This window comes from Bubalus bubalis, chromosome 8 (assembly GCF_019923935.1).
Source record: "Bubalus bubalis isolate 160015118507 breed Murrah chromosome 8, NDDB_SH_1, whole genome shotgun sequence".
Lineage (NCBI taxonomy): Eukaryota > Metazoa > Chordata > Mammalia > Artiodactyla > Bovidae > Bubalus > Bubalus bubalis.
In genome coordinates, this window is record NC_059164.1 from 96,425,163 (window position 1) to 96,447,121 (window position 21,959).

A 21,959-nucleotide genomic window follows, 5' to 3' on the forward strand; every position below is an offset into this window, starting at 1 on the left:
AGTTATGACCAACCTAGATAGCATATTCAAAAGCAGAGACATTGCTTTGCCAACAAAGGTCAATCGAGTCAAGGCTATGGTTTTTCCGGTGGTCATATATGGATGAGAGAGTTGGACTGTGAAGAAAGCTGAGAGCCAAAGAACTGATGCTTTTGAACTGTGGTGTTGGAGAAGACTCTTGAGAGTCCCTTGGACTGCAAGGAGATCCAACCAGTCCATCCTAAAGGAGATCAGTCCTGGGTGTTCATTGGAAGAAATGATGCTAAAGCTGAAACTCCAGTACTTTGGCCACCTCATGTGAAGAGTTGACTCATTGGAAAAGACTCTGATGCTGGGAGGGATTGGGGGCAGGAGGAGAAGGGGATGACAGAGGATGAGATGGCTGGATGGCATCACCGACTCAGTGGACATGAGTTTGGGTGAACTCCGAGAGTTGGTGATGGACAGGGAGGCCTGGCATGCCGCGCGATTCATGGGGTCGCAAAGAGTCAGACACGACTGAGCAACTGAACTGAACTGAACTGACCTCCACCCCACCTCCAGAGCTGTGCTAATTCTGCAGCTCCGTGGCAAGCCACAGAGTTGGTGCTCTGACTCGCAGGATGGGGTTTATCAAAGTTGTCAGGCATAAGGCCTACTTCAAGACTGTGCTTGGGCTTTCCTCATAGCTCAGTCGGTAAAGAATCTGCCTGCGGTGCAGGAGACCTGGGTTCAGTTCCTGGGTCAGGAAGATCCCCTGGAGATGGAAATAGCAACCCACTCCAGTATTCTTGCCTGGAAAATCCCACGGACAGAGGAGCCTGGCAGGCTACAGTCTATGGGGTCGCAAGAGTTGGACACGACTTAGCAACTCAACCACCACAACCACCAAGAGTGTGCTCAGTCACTCATTTGGGTCCAACTTTTTGCAACCATATGGACTATAGCCCGCCAGGCTTCTCTGTCCATGGGATTTTCCAGGTAAGAATACTGGAATGGGCTGCCATTTCCTTCTCCAGGGAATCTTCCCAACCCAGGGATCGAACTCACATCTCCTGCATTGGCAGGGAGATTCTTTACCACTGACACACCTAGGAAGCCCTACTTCAAGAGATACCAAGTTAAATTCAGAAGACGGAGAGAGGGCAAAACTGACTGCTCTGCTCAGAAACAATTTGTAATCCAAGATAAAAATAAGTATCATACGCCCAAATATAGAATGATAGTTCATGTAACCAACAGGGATATCATTTGTCAGATTGCTCACATCCATATAGAAGGAGATATGACAGCTTGTGCGGTTTATGCTCACGAACTCCCAAAGTGTGGTGTGAAGGCTGACCTGACAAATGATGCCACAGCGTATTGTAGTGGCTTGCTGCTGGCCAGCAGGCTTCTTAATAGGTTTGGTGTGGACAGAATTTATGAAGGCCATGTCAAGATGGCTAGAGATGAATACAATGTGGAAAACACTGATGGTCAGTCTGGTGTCTTCATGTGTTATTTGGATGCAGAGCTTGCCAGGATCGCTGTTGTTCAGTTGCTAAGTCATGTCTGACTCTTTGCAACCCTGTGGACTGAAGCATGCCAGGCTATTGAGTCCTCTGCTGTTTCCTGGAGTTTGCTCAAATTCATGTCCATTGAGTTGGTGATGCTATCTAACCATCTGATTCTCTGCTACCACCTTCTCCTTCTGCTCTCAGTCTTTCCCCGCATCAGTGTCTTTTCCAAAGAGTTGACTCTGCATCAGGTGGCCAAACTATTGGAGCTTCATCTTCAGCATCAGTCCTTCCAAAGAACATTCAGGGTTGATCTCCTTCAGGATTGACTGGTTTGCCAGGACTACTACTGGAAAAAAAGTTTGGGGGGCCCGAAAGGGAACTGTCGATGGAGACTTGTCTATCCCTCATAGTGCCATGTGGTTCCCTGGTTATGATTCAGAAAGCAAAGAATTCAATGCTGAGGGACACTAAAAACACAGCATGGGGCAGAATACTGCAAATTATATGTGCTACCTGAATGAAGAAGATGAGGATGCTTACAAGAAACAGTCCTCTCAATATGTAGAGAACAATGTAACTGCAGACATGATGGAGGAAAAGCATAAGAAAACTCACCCTGCAATATGAGAGAATCCAGTGGATGAGAAGAAGCCTAAGAAAAAAATGTTAAAAAGAAGAGGTAGAGCATTCCCAAAATGTCACTTGTCCAGAAGAAAGATTGAGTAGTTCAGAAGAAGGGAAGCTTTCTTAGAGCTCAGGAACAGCCTGCTGAGAGTTGATAAACCAAACCACAATTTCTATCAAGATTTTTCAGATAAAGTCAATAATAAAGTTATTGCACAAGGCTAAAAAAATAAGCATAATTTTAACCAGGGGAATTGAAAAACATTTTTTCCTAAAAATAACCATAGGCTGAGCTTCCTTACAAGCATGTCTTACTATCTTTCAAAGTGTGAAAGTGTTAGTTGCTCAGTTGTGTCTGACTCTTTGTGACCCCGTGGACTGTAGCCCATCAGGCTCCTCTGTCCATGGGATTCTCCAGGCAAGAATACTGGAGTGGGTAGCCATTCCCTTCTCCAGGAGATCTTCCTGACCTAGGGATCAAACCCAGTCTTCTGCATTGCAGGCAGATTCTTTACCACTTGAGTCACTGAGTATCTCAACAAACCTGGAGCTAGGTAACCACATTTTCACAGATGTGGTATCTAGGCTCCAAGACATTTTAGGCTGAGTAAAAATAGGTAGGAAAAGAGAAATTTAAGAATACCTGGTAGGCATTCCCTGGTGGTCCTGGCATATTTGGGTCATGGCTAGAGAGTCGGATACAACAGGAGTAATTAGCAAGGAAGCTGGAAAGACACTTTAGAACTGCATCTCTAGTAAACAATATGAACAATCATGTTTTGGACAATGGGAAACCTTAGAGGTTTTTCATGTGAGAATAGAAGGATCAGATTCCTGCCTTTTTTGTTTGTTTAGAGGAGAGATTTATTTGAAGAAATACTACAACATATGAAAATGACACAAAGCCTTAATTTCTACTCATAGAGTGATAGATTTGATATGGTGCATAATTATTTGATATAGTGCATATAATCCATAGTGCAAAGTTCGATGACTAAGTCATTTGTTGATAAACAAAACCTCTTCAGTTCAGTACAGTTCAGCTTCCATTTCAAAGTTCTCCTCCTGGCAACTACTTTCAGTTCAGATCAGATCAGTCGCTCAGTCGTGTCTGACTATTTGCGACCCCATGAATCGCAGCACGCCAGGCCTCCCTGTCCATCACCAACTCCTGGAGTTCACTCAGACTCATGTCCATCGAGTTGGTGATCCCATCCAGCCATCTCATCCTCTGTCATCCCCTTCTCCTCCTGCCCCCAATCCCTCCCAGGATCAGAGTCTTTTCCAATGAGTCAACTCTTTGCATGAGGTGGCCACAGTAGTGGAGTTTCAGCTTTAGCATCATTCCTTCCAAAGAAATCCCAGGGTTGATCTCCTTCAGAATGGACTGGTTGGATCTGCTTGCAGTCCAAGGGACTCTCAAGAGTCTCCTCCAACACCACAGTTCAAAAGCATCAATTCTTCGGCGCTCAGCTTTCTTCATAGTCCAACTCTCACATCCATACATGACCACTGGAAAAACCATAGCCTTGATTAGACGGATCTTTGTTGGCAAAGTAAGGTCTCTGCTTTTGAATATGCTATCGAGGTTGGTCATAACTTTCCTTCCAAGGAGTAAGCGTCTTTTAATTTCATGGCTGCAATCACCACCTGCACTGATTTTGGTGCCCAAAAAAATAAAGTCTGACACTGTTTCCACTGTTTCCCCATCTATTTGCCATGAAGTGATGGGACCGGATGCCATGATCTTCGTTTTCTGAATGTTAGCTTTAAACCAACTTTTTCACTCTCCTCTTTCACTTTCATCAAGAGGCTCTTTAGTTCCTCTTCACTTTCTGCCATAAGGGTGGTGTCATCTGCATATCTGAGGTTATTGATATTTCTCCCGGCAATCTTGATTCCAGCTTATGCTTCTTCCAGCCCAGCGTTTCTCATGATGTACTCTGCATATAAGTTAAACAAGCAGGGTGACAATATACAGCCTTGACGTACTCCTTTTCCTATTTGGAACCAATCTGTTGTTCCATGTCCAGTTCTAAGTGTTATAACTGTTAATATCAGCAAGGGTCACAAATGCTGTGTACAATGAATCTGAACTGACAGATTTTGACTAGTGTGGTAAGTAGATTGGAATGGAGGTGGTGTAAGAGGGGGGAGCAAGCGGGAAGCTATCGAAACAGTTGACAGGAGAGATGATAAAGACCCAATCAAGTGAGTGGGAGTGGGAATGCTGAGAAGGGGACACATTTAAGAAACATTGTGCAGGTCAAATGGGTAGAACTTGGTGACTAGATGAAAGAAGACTTAAAGAATTCTACTGTGATGTGTCTCCTCTCTCTCTCTCTCTAGGATAGATATAGATATCTTTTTGGGTAACATTTATAATAGTAGATTAACCATTTTAATGTGTACAGTTTGGTGCCATTCAGTAGATTCACAGGGTATGTGGAAGTCTTTAGGTCCAGAACATTTAAACGTTTTATATTTAAATTTTGGAGGAACCACCAAACTGTTACACCAAGCAGCTGCACCATTTTATATTCTCACAGGTTCTATTCTCACTAGGGTTCCATTCCTCCACACACCTGCCAATACTTCGTATTTTCCTGTTTTAAAATACTTTAAATTATAGCCACCCTAGTGGTTGTGAAGTGGTATCTCATGGTGTCTTTGTTTGCATTTCCTTAATGACTAATTTTGTTGAGCATCTTTTCCTGTGAGAGTGTGGCCATTTGTATATCTCCTTTGGAAAAACGTCTATTCAGATAGGTTGCTCATTAAAAACATTGGATTATTTATTTGCCTTTTTGTTGCTGAGCAGTAAAAGCTTTTTATATTTTCTGGATACTAAACTCCTGTCAGATATATAGGATTTGCAAATATTTTTTTCCCATTCTGTAGCAGGTTATCTTTTCAGCCAAGATTTTTTTTTTTTTGAGCCATTTATTGAAACAGGAAACACAGAAGAAGAAGCCAACAAGGATAGAAAGAAGGAAAAATAAGTTCAGTTGGTGGTGTTGATTGGAAATCTTCAGGGGACACCCAGCCAAAGGTATCTGGCTCACGTGGTGCCTGCAACATCCTATGCATTTGGTGTTTCTTGATTGATGGAATCTAGAGAGAAGCTGGTGGGCACTTGCTGCCTTAGCTATAAGCCTTCAGGCTGTATCCCACAGAAACAAAGTCACTCCTCTTTCAACAAGGTTGTCCTTTATAATTAAAAATACTAGGATTTCCCCTGTGGTTCAGTGGTTAAGACTCCAAGCTTCCACTACAGGGGGCACAACTTCTACCCTGCTTGGAGAACTAAGACCCTGCATACCCCCATGGAGTCACCAAAATAATTAATTAAATAAAATATCAAAAATCAAATTAAATTTTTAAAATATCATTTTTGGTCAATTTCCTAAAACAGTCAGAAACTTAAATGCAACTTGAATTAAGCCACAATTCTGAATCAGACAACACAGGCTAAACCAGGTATGGAGAATACGAAAAACAAAATCAACCAGGGAGAGACATGGCCTACTGTGATCTACTTATACTGTTTTCCTTCAAACAGAATACCATATGTGTATATCTTAATCTAAGCTTATATTTATGTAAGATTTATTTAAACCAAAGTAATTGAAAAAGCTGATATAAAATTCCAATCCTGTATAAATAAAATAGTTCCTTCTTTCATGCTGAAAGCATCATTGACTTTTGCCTTCAGTTTATAATCTATGTGCTCTGCCTTGATTTACTCAGCCATGCCTAAAGCACTTTTTTTTATATCTTGGGTGAGCAGGCAATGTTGATGGGGGCATGAAATAGCTCCTTTTTCAGAGTTCTGCCCACATGGCTAATATTATGAGACACTCTTTTTTAAAATCCCATGGATCTGTGCTGGGTGTCCTGCACAGACTCAGGTCTGGCATTATTATTACTTTTTTTATGAATCTCAGGGAAACCATTCTGCTGCTGAGCTAGCCTCACTCACACATTTCATTTATCCGCCATAATAAGAATATCAATACCTTGGATTTATATAGAGCCTCTCATCCAAAGAGGTCAAAGCTTTTTAATTTAATTGGATGTTCCTGTGGCTTTAAGAGCCTCTGGGTATATTTACAAATGTAATAATAAGAAACAGTCTGCTCTGGTTTACAATATAATAGACAGCATAAAACAAGACCTGAGCATACACTGCTTCTCACCTTCACTGCACAAACATATCCGATGCCTGGCTGTGGGGTTCAAGGTCCTTTCTGAGCAGATCTCCATGTATTTTTTCACCTGTGACTCCACTTTTTCTCTATGAATTCTTTGTTTTACTCAAAGTAATCATTTAACATAGGATGCATGTCTTCACTTTGTATTGTACCTTAACATGTTCTGCAAGGCCCTTCACCTCCTCCATAGGTGTTTTAAGTCTGTACTCTTTTTTTGGGTGGATGGGGGAGGTCAAGTTTACTTATAACCCACCTATGAAGACCATGAAGACCACTGTAGGAACCCGGCCTTCCTCGCTTATTTCTCAAGGAAACATCTACAACGTATACGCTCTTGTTCTTTGGGCATTAATGCTGTGGTTTACGGTCTTTTCTTTTCCTGTATAGCATGTCAGCCCCTCCACACAGAGAAGTCTATCGTCAATCCCTTGCTTGCATGTGGGTGCTCAGTCATGTCCGACTCTTTGTGGTCCCATGGACTGTAGCCCTCTGTCCATGAGATCTTTCAGGCAAGAATACTGGAGTGGGTTGCCATTTCCTCCTCTAGGGAATCTTCCCAACCCAGGAATCTAATACCAGATTTTCTGCATCTCCTGTATTGCAGGAGGATTCTTTACCATGCCATCAAATCACTTTGATGTTCATAGCCTTAGTTGGTCCAAGTAGCCTGGTGAGTTTGGAAATTTGCGTTGAAGGTTGAATGTTACAAATGAGCAGATGCACTGTGCCTTCCCCTACATTTTTCCCCATGTTAAGAGTTTAGTGCAAGTATAGAATTAGTTTAGATCACCTAGGATAGAAGCGATGAGAAAGGGTGTGGTTGTCACCTGAAGATGAAAAGTACAATGGTACAGAGGTTTCCTGTGAAAACAATGTATTGAATGAAGGTTTAATTGGGGTGTGTTGATTTAATTATCATGTAATTGCATTTGCAATGTGTGACAAAGTTCACTTCAGTTCAGTCGCTCGGTCGTGTCCGACTCTTTCCAACCCCATGAATCGCAGCATACCAGGCCTCCCTGTCCATCACCAACTCCCGGAGTTCACTCAAACTCATGTCCATCAAGTCAGTGATGCCATCCAGCCATCTCATCCTCTGTCGTCCCCTTCTTCTCCTGCCCCCAGTCCCTCCCAGCATCAGAGTCTTTTCCAATGAGTCAACCCTTCTCATGAGGTGGCCAAAGTACTGGAGTTTCAGCTTTAGCATCATTCCTTCCAAAGAAATCCCAGGACTGATTTCCTTCAGAATGGACTGATTGGATCTCCTTGCAATCCAAGGGACTCTCAAGAGTCTCCTCCAACACCACAGTTCAAAAGCATCAATTCTTCGGTGCTCAGCCTTCTTCACAGTCCAACTCTCACATCCATACATGACCACAGGAAAAACCATAGCCTTGACTAGACGGACCTTTGTTGGCAAAGTAATATCTCTGCTTTTGAATATGCTATCTAGGTTGGTCATAACTTTCCTTCCAATGTTTATGTTACCTAAATACATATTTAAAATTTATTTTTTGCAAATATTCTATGACATACATAAGTTTACCCATATGACCTTAGTCTTACAGAGGTGTATGTATTCTCTTTAGAAATTAGGTTAGTGATGATACTCTTCAGGTAGTCTCTTTGAACATTAAAGGCAGTCAGTCACAACACAGCATGACATCTTCTTCTTTCAAGTTCAGTTCACTTCAGTCACTCAGTCATATCAGACTCTTTGCGACCCCGTGGACTGCAGCACACCAGGCGTCGCTGCCCATCACTATCTCCCTGAGTTTCCTCAAAGTCATGTCCATTGAGCTGGTGATGCCATCCAAACATCTCACCCTCTGTCATCCCCAACTCCTCCCACCTTCAATCTTTCCCAGCATCAGGGTCTTTTGCATCAGGTGGCCAAAGTATCGGAGTTTCAGCTTCAACGTCAGTCCTTCCAATAAATACTCAGGACTGATCTCCTTTAGGATTTGATCTCCTTGGAGTGCAAGGGACTCTCAAGAGTCTTATCCAACACCACAGTTCAAAAGCATCAATTCTTTGGCGACCATCCCCATGGAAAAGAAATGCAAAAAAGCAAAATGGCTGTCTGGGGAGGCCTTATAAATAGCTGTGAAAAGAAGAGAAGCGAAAAGCAAAGGAATAAAGGAAAGATATAAGCATCTGAATGCAGAGTTCCAAAGAATAGCAAGAAGAGATAAGAAAGCCTTCCTCAGCGATCAATGCAAAGAAATAGAGGGAAACAACAGAATGGGAAAGACTAGAGATCTCTTCAAGAAAACTAGAGATACCAAGGGAACATTTCATGCAAAGATGGGCTCAATAAAGGACAGAAATGATATGGACCTAACAGAAGCAGAAGATATTAAGAAGAGGTGGCAAGAATACACAGAAGAATTGTACACAAAAGATCTTCATGACCCAGATAATCACAATGGTGTGATTACCCATCTAGAGCCAGACATCCAGGAATGTGAAGTTAAGTGGGCCTTAGAAAGCATTACTACGAACGAAGCTAGTGGAGGTGATGGAATTCCAGCTGAGCTATTTCAAATCCTGAAAGATGATGCTATGAAAGTGCTGCACTCAATATGCCAGCAAATTTGGAAAACTCAGCAGTGGCCTCAGGACAGGAAAAGGTCAGTTTTCATTCCAATCCCAAAGAAAGGCAATGCCAAAGAATGCTCAAACTACCAAACAGTTGCACTCATCTCACATGCTAATAAAGTAATGGTCAAAATTCTCCAAGCCAGGCTTCAGCAATATGTGAACCGTGAACTTCCTGATGTTCAAGCTGGTTTTAGAAAAGGCAGAGGAACCAAAGATCAAATTGCCAACATCCTCTGGATCATGGAAAAAGGAAGAGAGTTCCAGAAAAACATCTATTTCTGCTTTATTGACTATGCCAAAGCCTTTGACTGTGTGGATCACAATAAACTGTGGAAAAGTCTTCAAGAGATGGGAATACCAGACTACCTGACCTGCCTCTTGAGAAATCTGTATGCAGGTCAGGAAGCAACAGTTAGAACTGGACATGGAACAACAGACTGGTTCCAAACAGGAAAAGGAGTACGTCAAGGCTGTATATTGTCACCCTGCTTATTTAACTTCTATGAAGAGTACATCATAAGAAACGCTGGACTGGAAGAAACACAAGCTGGAATCAAGATTGCTGGGAGAAATATCAATCACCTCAGATATGCAGATGACACCACCCTTATGGCAGAAAGTGAAGAGGAACTAAAAAGCCTCTTGATGAAAGTGAAAGTGGAGAGTGAAAAAGTTGGCTTAAAGCTCAGCATTCAGAAAACAAAGATAATGGCATCTGGTCCCATCACTTCATGGGAAATAGATGGGGAAACATTGGAAACAGTGTGACAAAAGTAGCCCATCATTTTTGATGCTTATCCAATTCTTGCTTTTTTTTTGGTTCCAAATTCTTCCTTATAAGTTCTGCTTATAAAAGCAATGCCTATTCAGATAAAATTTGGAAAACACAGTAAAGTGTTAAAAATAATGAAAAATTCCATTTTTCTTGCTGCTCAAAACAATTTTGTAATACCCAGTTCAGTTCAGTCACTCAGTTGTGTCCAACTCTTCGCGACCCCGTGGACTGTAGTACGACAGGCCTCCCTGTCCATCACCAACTCCCAGTGTTTACTCAAACTCATGTTCATTGAGTCAGTGATGCCATCTAACCATCTCATCATCTGTCATCCCCTTCTCCTCCTGCCTTCAATCTTTCCCAGCATCAGGGTCTTTTCAAATGAGTCAGTTCTTCACATCAGGTAACCAAAGTATTGGAATTTCAGCTTCAGCATCAGTCCTTCCAATGAATATTCAGGACTGATCTTCTTTAGGATGGACTAGTTGGATCTCCTTGCAGTCCAAGGGACTCTCAAGAGTCTTCTCCAACACCACAGTTCAAAAGCATCAATTCTTCAGCACTCAGCGTTCTTTATAGTCCAACTCTCACATCCATACTTGACTACTGGAAAAACCATAGCCTTGACTAGGTGGATCTTTGTTGGCAATGTAATGTCTCTACTTTTTAATATGCTGTCTAGTTTGGTCTTAACTTTCCTTCCAAGGAGTAAGTGTCTTTTAATTTCATGGCTGCAGTCACCATCTGCAGTGATTTTGGAGCCCCCCAGAATAAAGTCTGTCACTGTTTCCACTGTTTCCCCATCTATTTGCCATGAAGTAATGGGACCAGATGCCATAATCTTCATTTTCTGAATGTTGAGTTTTAAACCAACTTTTTCACTCTCCTCTTTTACTTTCATCAAGAGGCTCTTTAGTTCTTCTTTACTTTCTGCCATAAGGGTGGAGTCATCTGCATATCTGAGGTGATTGATATTTCTCCCAGCAATCTTGATTCCAGCTTGTGCTTCTTACAGCCCAGCATTTCTCATGATGTACTCTGCATATAAGTTAAATAAGCATGGTGACAATATACAGCCTTGACATACTCCTTTTCCTATTTGGAAGCAGTCTGTTGTTCCACGTCCAGTTCTAACTGTTGCTTCCTGACCTGCATACAGATTTCTCAAGAGGCAGGTCAGGTGGTCTGGTATTCCCATCCCTTTCAGAATTTTCCACAGTTTACTGTGATCTACACAGTCATGGTATCCAGTCCCATCACTTCATGGCAAATAGATGGGGAAACAGTGGAAACAGTGGCTGACTTTATTTTTCTGGGCTCCAAAGTCACTGCAGATGGTGATTGCAGCCATGAAATTAAAAGACACTTACTCCTTGTAAGGAAAGTTATGACCAACCTAGACAGCATATTGAAAAGCAGAGACATTACTTTGTCAACAAAGGTTCATCTACTCAAAGCTATGGTTTTTCCAGTGGTCATGTATGGATGTGAGAGTTGGACTATAAAGAAAGCTGAGCACTGAAGAATTGATGCTTTTGAACTGTGGTGTTGGAGAAGACTCTTGAGAGTCCATCCCTTGGACTGCAAGATCCAACCAGTCCATCCTAAAGGAAATCAGTCCTGAATTCATTGGAAAGACTGGTGCTGAAGCTGAAACTCCAATACTTTGGCTACGTGATGGGAAGAACTGGCTCATATGAAACGACCCTGATGCTGGGAAAGATTCAAGGTCGGGGGAGAAGGGGATGACAGAGGATGAGATGGCTGGATGCCATCACTGACTCGATGGACATGAGTTTGAATAAACTCCGGCAGTTGGTGATGGACAGGGAGGCCTGGCCTGCTGCAGTCCATGGGGTTGCAAAGAGTCGGACACGACAGAGCAACTGAACTGGACTGACTGACACAGTCAAAGGCTTTGGCATAGTCAATAAAGCAGAAATAGATGTTTTTCTGGAACTCTCTTGCTTTTTCGATGATACAACGGATGTTGGCATTTTGATCTCTGGTGCCTCTGCCTTTTCTAAATCCAGCTTGAACATCTGGAAGTTCAAGGTTCATGTACTATTTACGAAGTGCTGATCATGTATATGTCACAGTTTTACTATAATTGTCTAATGGAAGTTCTATCATCATATGCTTTATAGATAAGGAAACTCATGCCCAGAAAGATTAAGTAACTCACCTAAGACAGTCTGCATCTCTGGTGGCACAGTGGTAAAGAATCTGCCTGCCAATGCAGAAGACACTGGAGACTCCGGTTTGATCCCTGGGCCAGAAAGATCCCTTGGAGGAGTAAATGCCAACTCACTCCAGCATGCTTGCCTGGAAAATCCCATGGACAGAGGATCCTGGTGCACTACAGTTCATGGGGTTGCAAAGAGTTGGAGACAACTGAGCATGCACACACTAAGATAATCTAACAAGCAGGTGAAGGGCTGGGAGTGAATCACAAGGACCCCTGTGTCTATAAAGCAGTCGTTCTCCATTCCCAGCTCCTCTCAACCCCTGTGAATCACCCATCTGCTTTCTGTTCGTATGAATTCCTCTAATCTAGGTATTTTTTTTTTTTTTATAAATGGAATCATACATTGTGCAGCCTTTTGTGTCCGGCTTCTTTCACTTAGTATTATTGTTTTCAAGTTTCATTAATGATGTAGCATGCATTAGCATTTCATTTCCATTTATGGTTGAATAATATTCCATTGGATGTTGATATGTCACATTTTGTTATTAGAGAAGGAAATGGTAACCCACTCCAGTATTCTTGCCTGGAGAATCCCAGGGACAGAGGAGCCTGGTGGGCTGCCGTCTATGGGGTCACACAGGGTCAGATACAACTGAAGAGACTTAGCAGCAGCAGCAGCACATTTTGTTGATACCTCAATCATATACCACATATCATACCACAGTTTTTTCAAGATTCTTCTTGGCTATTTGAGGTTCCTTGCCATACAGTAAATTCCTTGTATTTAAATTTTAGGATCAGGTTTTCCAATGCTGCAAGAAGACTATTGGAATTCTCATAAGGATTGCACTGAATGTGTAGATAGCTTTAGGGAGTATTGACATATTAATGATATTAATTCTTCCAACCCATGCTCACAGGATGTCTTTCCATTTATTTACATCTTCTTTAATTTCTTTCAGCAAAGTTTTGTAGTTTTCAGTGTTTAAGTCTTTCATCTCCTTGGTTAAATTTATTGTTAAATATTTTATCTTTTTTTGATGCTATTGTAAATGGAATTGTTTTGTTAATTTCCTTTTTGGATTGTTCATAGCTAGTGTCTAAAAATACTATTGATATTTTTGTTTTGATATTGCATCCTGCAGCCTTGCTGAATTAATTTATTAGCTCTCATAGTTAAAAAAAAATTCTTTAGGATTTCCATATGTCAACCACGTTGTCTACACATAGAGATGGTTTTAGTTCTTCCTTTCTAATTTGAATGCCTTTTATTTTTTACTTGCCTAATTGTTTTGGCTAGCCTTTTCATTACTTCACTGAATAAAAGTGGCAAAGTGGGCATCTTTGTCTTGTACCTGATCATAGCTTGAAAGCATTCAGTTTTTGACCATTGAGCATTAGCTGTGTTTTTTTAATAAACAACCTTTATCATATTGAATAAATTCCCTTCTACTTCCAGTTTTCTGAGCATTTCATCATGAAAACGTTTTTCAATTCTGTCTAAAGCTTTTTCTGTTTCAACTGAGGTGATCCTGTTTTTTTTTTTCCCCTTCTTACTGCCCACATCCTTAGCCACTAGGCTCAATTACCCCTTTTCACATATGTGCATTCTTTAATTTTATAACCTGCTTTTTGTAAGTACATCACGAACATCTTTTCTTCATTAAAAACCACTAAAACTATGATTTCCAGTGGCTACATGTTATATTCTTGTGTGGATGTTCTATAATTTATTTAATACATCTATGTTGTTTTAAAAAATTTAACATTTTGTTCTCTATCTCTATTTCTCTAGAATCAGAATCCCTAGAACTGGAATTATTGAGCCAGAGGTAATGAACACTTAAAAAAATATGTATATGTGTGTGTGGGTGTGTCTGCAAATTATTTTATAAAATCACTGTGAACCTCTGCCAGCTGATACCTGCCTAATCAAAGTAGTGGAGGTGCTCTGCACTCCTTATTTCACAGCTCCAGGACCTCTCTGTCTGCTTTCTATTCATCTCTGAAGTTCTTTAATCTCTACTGCTACTAAGCAGATCACTCACTACTTTCCCTCCTCAATTTATGCACTTTCCATTCTTAGGGTAATCTTGTTCTGTTCATTTCATCTACTGAATTTATGACTAAGCCAGTTGAGCCAGATGCAGGACATATGAAAACTTTAAAGTAAAAATGTTAATAAAGCACAATTGTGCATTATTGCCAACTATATTTTATTTAGCTTGAGAAGAAAAGGAATCTGAAGCTGGTCAGTTTTGCTTCTCGGTTTTTCTGTTTTCTTTATCAATATCCATTTGTGTGTTACTCCTTACATATTTTTTAGAATTGTCCGGAAATAACAAAATAACTGAATTCACACATTAAACTAATGCATAAGCATTTAGTTTTAGATAATACTACAGAAAAGAATTTCTGTATCTATCCATTTTCGTATTTTATTGGATTTTTAAAAAACTACTTGTGTTTACAGTAAAAACTTTGTCATACAGACATCAAGCACAGACTCTACTGAAATACACACCCCATGTACGCGCTTTGGCATCGTCAGATAAATATGACTTAAAAACTAATAAAATTCTAAAAACAATAAAACTGGGGAAAAACTCAAGATCAGAATAAATACAAATGAAGATATTAGAAGACTTCACCAAATCGCAACTGGTTTAGTTTTCCTGCGCGCCCTGCAACCGCGGAAGGAAACTACAATTCCCAGAGTGCTTAGAGCGCTCGTGGGGCCTGAAACTTACTTCTTACGTCCCGCCTCCTCTCTTCAGCGATTGGGTTATCCTGTTCTGTGACTTTGGACTTCACTTCTCCCATTGGTGCACTCTAAGGAGAGGTCAATTACAGAGTTTACACTTGGTTTCTTCCAGCCCACCCGCTCTCCCTCCCTTGCACCAAGATGGCGGCAGAAGGAGCTGGTGGGAAATACAGAAGCACAGTCAGCAAAAGCAAAGACCCCTCGGGGCTGCTCATCTCTGTGATCAGGTGAGGGAGGCAGGAGGCAGGGGCAGGGACAGGGGGCAGCGGCTCGATTTCCGCTTTGGAAGGGAGAAGGGTTAGCTGGGTTCCACCCTGCCAGCCCCTCCCTTCCCTCCTTGCCTCCCCCCAGCCCCTCCCAAGGGCCCCCGCAGTTCTCACTTTTTCTCTGGGGTTGGGCCAGAGGGAGGAGCCTGGCCTCTCAGTGTTTATCTAATTTACTGCCAGAGCTTTCCACTAGGGTCCCCGGGCCCTAAAAGCACGGTCTTTGGGGTTTGGTAGAGAAAGCCAGGTGTGTTCACTTACTCATACATGTATTGATTGATTGTCTTCAGCATCGCTCACTGTGGAAGGCACCTTGTTCCCTGGACTTCTGGGTGTCAGGCCCTGACGTCCGGAGACCTCTGTTACGAATTGCAGATTTTGTTTTCACACGTTGAACACCTCCAACCACCTGTGCATGGCTCAGCCTCAAATACGAGAGCCTGTCGTGAGCTGGTTAGAAGAGTTGTGGATTTGAAGGCACACATCCGTGCTGATTTTTGTTCTGCCTTCGTGTTCCGATCTAGTCTTTAAAAAGCAAAACGGATTTCAAGTTATCCTCTATGCATATCATTTTCCCAGACTGTATATGGTGGGAGTAGAAGTGGTCGACCTTCTAGGGGCCACTTTTTCTTAAAGTAAATTCTAGTAAGGGTGGAGAATTCATTCAAATTCAGCTAAGGATGATACAGGGAGTGGCTAAAAGCAAGCTGAACAAAATGTATTACGACACGTTATGCTGTTAGCATATGAATTTCAACCCATGTATTTTTCATAAAATGAAACATCTCCCTCCCCCTTTCCCCCACCTATGCTAAACTTTTGGTTAAGTTTTGGAGGGCTTCTGATGACCTTTTAAAAGCCCAGGCTCAACAGTATCTGGTAGTTAGTAGGCATTTGAATGAATGAACAGATCTAAATTTTAAAACAGCCCACCCACTCATGGACTGATAAAGACTCATCTCAAGGGTATTTAGGCCTCTCTGAAAGTAAGATTGTGACATATGAAATCATTATTACTAAATTTTCTTTAGGATTAAGAGGATAATTCTTCTCTGTATGGAAATATGTAATATACTTGGTAGGTCATACAGAGAAAATGCAGTTTTCTTGTGGACCCAGTCTTGCTAAGACAAAACCCAGGTAGTGTAAATGTTTATCATGATACTAAAACTCCAAGTAGAATATTTTTAGTTTCCCAGCTTCACTCCTATGGAACTATAATACATGAATTTATTTGGATTCCTTCTTGAGCTTGTTTATTTATTTTTGCTTTATAGTCAACATTCATTTAAACAGTAGAAGTTTAGTGTCAGTGCATTGTACAGAGCCTGGCACTTACTATGTAGTTAGTAAATATTTGTTGAATGACTGAGTGAATGCCCGGAGTTTTGCAAACATGAATTTGACATGATGGTACCCTTGAGAATATAGACTACTTGAGGGATAAAATATGTAAGTAACAATGTGACATAAGGCTAGACGAGACAGGTGAAATGTGCTGGCAATCTAGGAGAAGGAGCAGTTATTTTCAACAAAAGTGGAGTGGGGATTAGGGAAGATAGCAGTATATACAAATGTACCTGCTCAGTTATGTATTTATGATTTTGTAGTCTTTGCTCATTTCTTGTTTTTTTTTTTTGAATATAAGTTTTCTTAAAGGTCATTTAAGTTTACCCAAAATATCCTATATTTGAAAAAACCTTTATATCAAACTAAAGCTTTTTTTTTTTTAATGATACTGATTGGAAACATATGTTGCCTTTGGTTGACAGTGCCTATGTGTTCTTCAGGGGGAATCTCCTGCTGGGTGTTATGAGATATGATTTGGTGGCTCGTTTCTCTCTGTTACCTTCACATTACCACCGTGATTTGGACCTGGATATTTTTTACTCTGACTTCTGTTGTATATTGTTAACTCATTTTTCTTCCCTATCCTTGGCCACCTCAGATCACTTGAATAACATTTTTACTTTATTATAATCTATTACCAGCATGCTATATTGGAGTGTCCAGATCTAGCATCTTGGGCGAGGTTAGTAAGGATTGGGGTTCATGGTTACTTAGGACCTTAAGACTGGATGTTATTGGTCTCAGAGTATTTCAGCATTTCTCTGAGTCACAGGAAAATTCTGGTGTTGGAGTGAAAATTTGGGTGTTGCTAATTCCTTGTTTCCTCCCTGATGTGCTCTGAAAACAGCCAGTGGTTTCCATTTCATAAATAATAGCTGTGAATGAGAGGAACATGGTAGTTTTACTTTGGTATTTGGGATGTGGGAGTTTCGGGGGCGTAATTGAGGGAAGAATGTAAAGAGGAAAGTAGTTGATAAGAGAGTAGCTCTTAAAAGTTCTCATCACAAGGAAAGATTTGTGGTGATGGATGCTAACTTATTGGGATAATCATTTTGCAATATACGTATATCTCAAATCATTATGTTGTGTACCTTAAATAATTACAATGTTGTATGTCATATATATCAATATAATGGGAATAAAAAGAATGGAGGATTCATATCTCTTGTTAGTAGATTGTTCTGTGACTCTGAAGTTGCTGCTTTGTCTATCTGTTCAATTTGTATTCTTCCTGTTACTTTTCTTGCAACATTGCATTCATGATTGTAAATTCCTCACATGAAACTTTGATTACCTCCTCTTATCCTTAACCTCTTTTCAAATTCTCTCTTAAAGACTGTAGCTTTCCTGGTTGCTTTGGCAACAAGCCTCAGAAAGGAAAACCATTTTAGACTCATGTTTATAAAATCTGAACATCCCTGAAGATGTCTCTGGTACACGCGAGTCCTCTTGCAGGCTTCCTTGGACCTGTTAGTTTGTCACAAAATAAATGGCTTGTGAGTGATAGAGTCCATTGTCCTTTGAAGAGTTTGATTAGTTTAGCTTTATCTTTTTCTATCAATGAGCAGTTGTTTTCCTTTTTTGAACAGTGAATGTTTAAAATTCTCCTTTAGTTCTCTGATACGTAAAAAGTGTCATTTCTGTGCTCCATTATGTATTAATATTAGCATAGCACTTTATATTCTCATACTATTCCTATTAGTTGGAACACCATTTATTGTTAGAAGCATCTTTTAACTGGAAAAAGACTGTAGGTGGATAAGGGTTTGACCTGAGGACAGTGTCAGAGGACACATGGGGATACCCAGCCTCATCACTATTTGCAGCCATGAAAGAAAAGTGAAGTTGCTTAGTCGTGTCCGACTCTGCGACTCCATGGACTGTAGCCTACCAGGCTCCTCTGTCTATGGGATTTACCAAGTAATTAAATGGTGACTATTTTGCTAGTGTGATAGTGCATCACTTTAAGGCATTTAAAAGTCAAAATGATGTAAAAAAATATAGTGTAATTGTAATGGAGGGGTTACATTTGGTGGATGGGTTATTTAAGTGCTTTGAGACTCATAAGTGCAATTCTTAACCATTTACAAAATACTGAATAAAGCCATTTCAGGACGGCCAGACGATTCAGAGAGTGGACTCGGGGGTTTAACAAAAGAGGTGGTTCTTTCGTGAGGTGGGGCTTTGATGAGACATAGTGTTTAGGATTGATTTTGGAAGCTGCTGTTAACCACAGCTTTTGGTTTTAAGTCTTGCCCCTGACCCTTTAAAATGAAAGTAATCGGGTGGACCTGATTACCTGCTAATGTACAATTTGGACAGTTTTACGGACACACGCAGACACAGCATTTCCTACTTTTCTATTGATCTTTTCCCCCCTAACCTTTTGCTTGGTGTGAAGTTGGGGCAGGCAGCCTTTCTAAACCGAAAATAAGCAAGATGGCATTTTAGAGATGCTATTTTATTTTTGTGAGGTCTTGTCAGATTTTTAATTGGGAAATGTGTCTACCACTTACTGTTAGGTGATATACTTCCCAATTAAGTGTTGACTCTCTTCTCTTTATAAGTTGGCCTTTAGTAGCTGGCTTAATTGGGAAGACAAACTTCAGCTGTGACTGGAGGAGACCTTGAAACCTCAGAGCAGAGCTTTTGTGGACAGACACTGCTTACAGATGGCAAGGAGGTCTGAAGGTAGTAAAAGGAGCACATTGTCATCAACTTTTATGTGTTCACAGAACTTGGAATTTCAGAAACTTAGAAAATAGTTTATTGTAGACGCCTGTTAAAGCCCCTTCCTCTTCAGAGTATTTTGGTCAGCCCTGTATTTAATTCAAAGTACACTTTGTTGCAGGAGTCCATGTTTTGGTTTAGAGCTTTGAACAAACAGCTTTGAGGTCCATGACACAAATTGTGGCAGGAAAGGCCATTGGAGCAGAGTCCTGGAGATTGTCGGCTTCACTGGCTCAGCGGTAAAGAATCCGCCTGCAATGCCGGGAGACCTGGGTTTGATCCTTGGGTTGGGAAGATCCCCTGGAGGAGGGCTTGGCAATCCACTCCAGTATTCTTGAGCTTCCCTGGTGTCTCAGATGGTAAAGAATCCATCTGCAATGTGGGAGACCTAGATTCGATCCCTGGGTTTTGAAGATCCCCTGGAGGGGGATCTTCCTGGAGTGGAGGCAACCCACTCTAGTATTCTTGCCTGGAAAATCCCGTGGACAGAGGAGCCTGGCGGTCACAGTCCATTTGGTCACAAGAGTTGGACACGACTGAGCAACTACACCACCACCACCACCACCCTTCTCCAACCTCCTCTCCCATCCAGGCTGTTCAGTGTTGGGTGATATGATCAGCAGAAGTTTTTCTTCTTAGTAAAATCCAGCTGTCACTTGTTTCTTTCATGGATCATGTCTTTGATGTAGCTAAAAAGTCATTGCTGTACCCAAGGTCATCTCAGTTTTCTTCTTTGCTAACTTCTATGTGTTTGATATTTAGATCTCATATTCATTTTGAGTTAATTTTTGTGAAAGCTATAAGATCTCTGTCTAGACTGATTTTTGTGGTCAATGTTCAGTTCTCACACCATTTGTTGAGAAGACGATCTTCTCCATTGTTGTATATATGTGAGGTCTTCACCAACGTTCTGTGCTTTCTGTTCTCTCTTTATGCCTGCTTGTCATCGCAACTTTTCCCATTTTCTTTTATAAAAATTGTATCACACAAACTTGTTAAAAAAAAATAATCAAAGAGAAACATCGTCTAAAACTCCCGTTTCTCAAAATACTGTTTTTGTTTTTAAGGTTTTCATGTAGATCCTGTCCAGGTACATACAGAGGTTTTAATAGTTGTAGTTATAACAAAGTTAACATATTTTTAGCATAACAAAAATGATATAAATATTATATCTTTGTAATTGTATAAATATTTAACTGGGGGGATTAAAAAATATAGAAAATGATAGAGACATAAATTACTCATTCTCTTCACCTAGAATTAACCATTGTTAATAAATTTTCTTTAAGCTTTTAAAAATCATTGCATTGTTATAAAAATGGTACATATTCATTGTAAAGTAATCAAACAATGGAAATGCAGAAAACTGCAGATGAAAGTAAAAAAATATGAGTCCAAACTTTATTTTCCTTAAGTTACCATCACTAGTATTAGCTGAACCTAATTTCAGATCTCTCTCTGTCTCTTCCTTTCTCTGTGTGTCTCTCAGTATTAAATGTTGGATGGATAGATAGAAATAGTAAAAAAAAAAAAAAAGAATATGATATCATACTCTATGTGTTAAACTTATAACTTTACTGTCTCCACTTTTAGGGTATATATATAGCAAAGTGCACACATATTAAGTATATGACAATTTTTGCTTTTGTAACCACTACCCATGTTAAGATAGACACTCCCGGCATCTTGTTAATTCTTTTTCCAGTTCAGTTTTTTTGTAAGGATACCCTGTTGTTCCCAACACCACTTGTTTAAAAGACTGTTCTTTTTCCCCTGAATTTCTTTTGTACCTTTATCGAAAATCGGGTGGCCAGTGTGGATCTATTTTTTGACCCTCTAGTCTGTTTATCTTCATGACAATGCTGCACAGTCTTGATTTCTGCCTTTGTAAGTCTTGGAGACAGGCAACATAAGCTTTCCAGCTCTCTCCTACTTTTCCAAAGTTAATTTTGGCCCTTCTAGGTTCTTTGCATTTCCATGTCTATTTTAGAATTAGCCAATCAATTTCTAAAATAAACCCACTGGGATTTTGGTTAGGATTTCTTTGAATGTCCTGATTCATATGGGAGAATTGACATCTCAACAATATGTCTTCTGATCCATAAACAGTATTTCTCTTCACTCAATTCCCCCCAGCAGTTTCTTTGTAGATTTCAAGTGTAAGTCCACGTGTTGTCTGTCAGATTTACCTCTAAGTAGTTTAAGACACTTCCTGTTGTCGCACAGCTCCCTGAATACTGATGGTGTCTTTCTCTCTTTTTATTTTTTGGTCTTTTTTTTCCTAGGTGGGTTTCTTTTTTTTTTGGATATGGTTTCTGTTGCTGTGTGTTAAACTTCATTAATCTTTTCTGCAATTCCCATTCTGCTGTTAGTTCCATGTAATGCAATTTTTATTAGATTGTGGTTTTGCTCTTTCAGAGATTTAATTTGGGTCTTTTAAAAAAATATTTTCAGTCTTTCCTGTAGTTTCTTGAACGTACGGAATACAGGTAACTCTTTAAGTGTTCTTGTTTACTAATTTTATCATGTCATCATTTTGGGATTCGTTTCAGTTGATTAATCTCCCCTCCCCCCACATGCCTTGCACTTCTTGGATGCTAGACTCTGTGATTTTTACCTTGTTATGTACTCATGTTGGATATCTTTGTTTTCCTATAAATACTCTTGACTATTGTTTTCTGGGATGTGGTTAACTTACTCAGAAACAGTGTAGCCCTTTGAGGCCCTGTTTTAAATTTTGCTAATTGGCTTCCCCCATGGTTCAGCAGTAAAGAATCCTCCTGCAATGCAGGAGCCAGGGGTTCAATCCCCGGGTCGGGAAGATCCCCTAGAGAAGGAAATGGCAGCCCACTCCAGTATTCTTGCCTGGAAAATCCCATGGACAGAGGAGCTTTGTGGACTCCAGTCTATGGGGTTGCAAGAGTCAGATGCGACTCAGCGAGTAAATAACAATCAGGAGCCAAGCA

At 40.5% G+C, this 21,959-nt stretch overlaps 1 protein-coding gene and 1 pseudogene across 1 annotated transcript in view; both read left to right on the forward strand.

Moving 5' to 3' along the window:
- The first annotated feature begins 593 nt into the window (after nt 1-593).
- LOC102401993 lies at nt 594-2,260 on the forward strand (annotated as a pseudogene).
- Nucleotides 2,261-14,734: 12,474 nt separating this feature from the next.
- EXOC4 (exocyst complex component 4) overlaps nt 14,735-21,959 on the forward strand; it is a 791,044-nt gene continuing 783,819 nt past the window's right edge. The window contains exon 1 of the mRNA XM_025292062.3: nt 14,735-14,877. Coding sequence (XP_025147847.3) covers nt 14,792-14,877 — 86 coding nt within the window. The 5' untranslated portion in view covers nt 14,735-14,791. The remainder of the gene's footprint in view (nt 14,878-21,959) is intronic.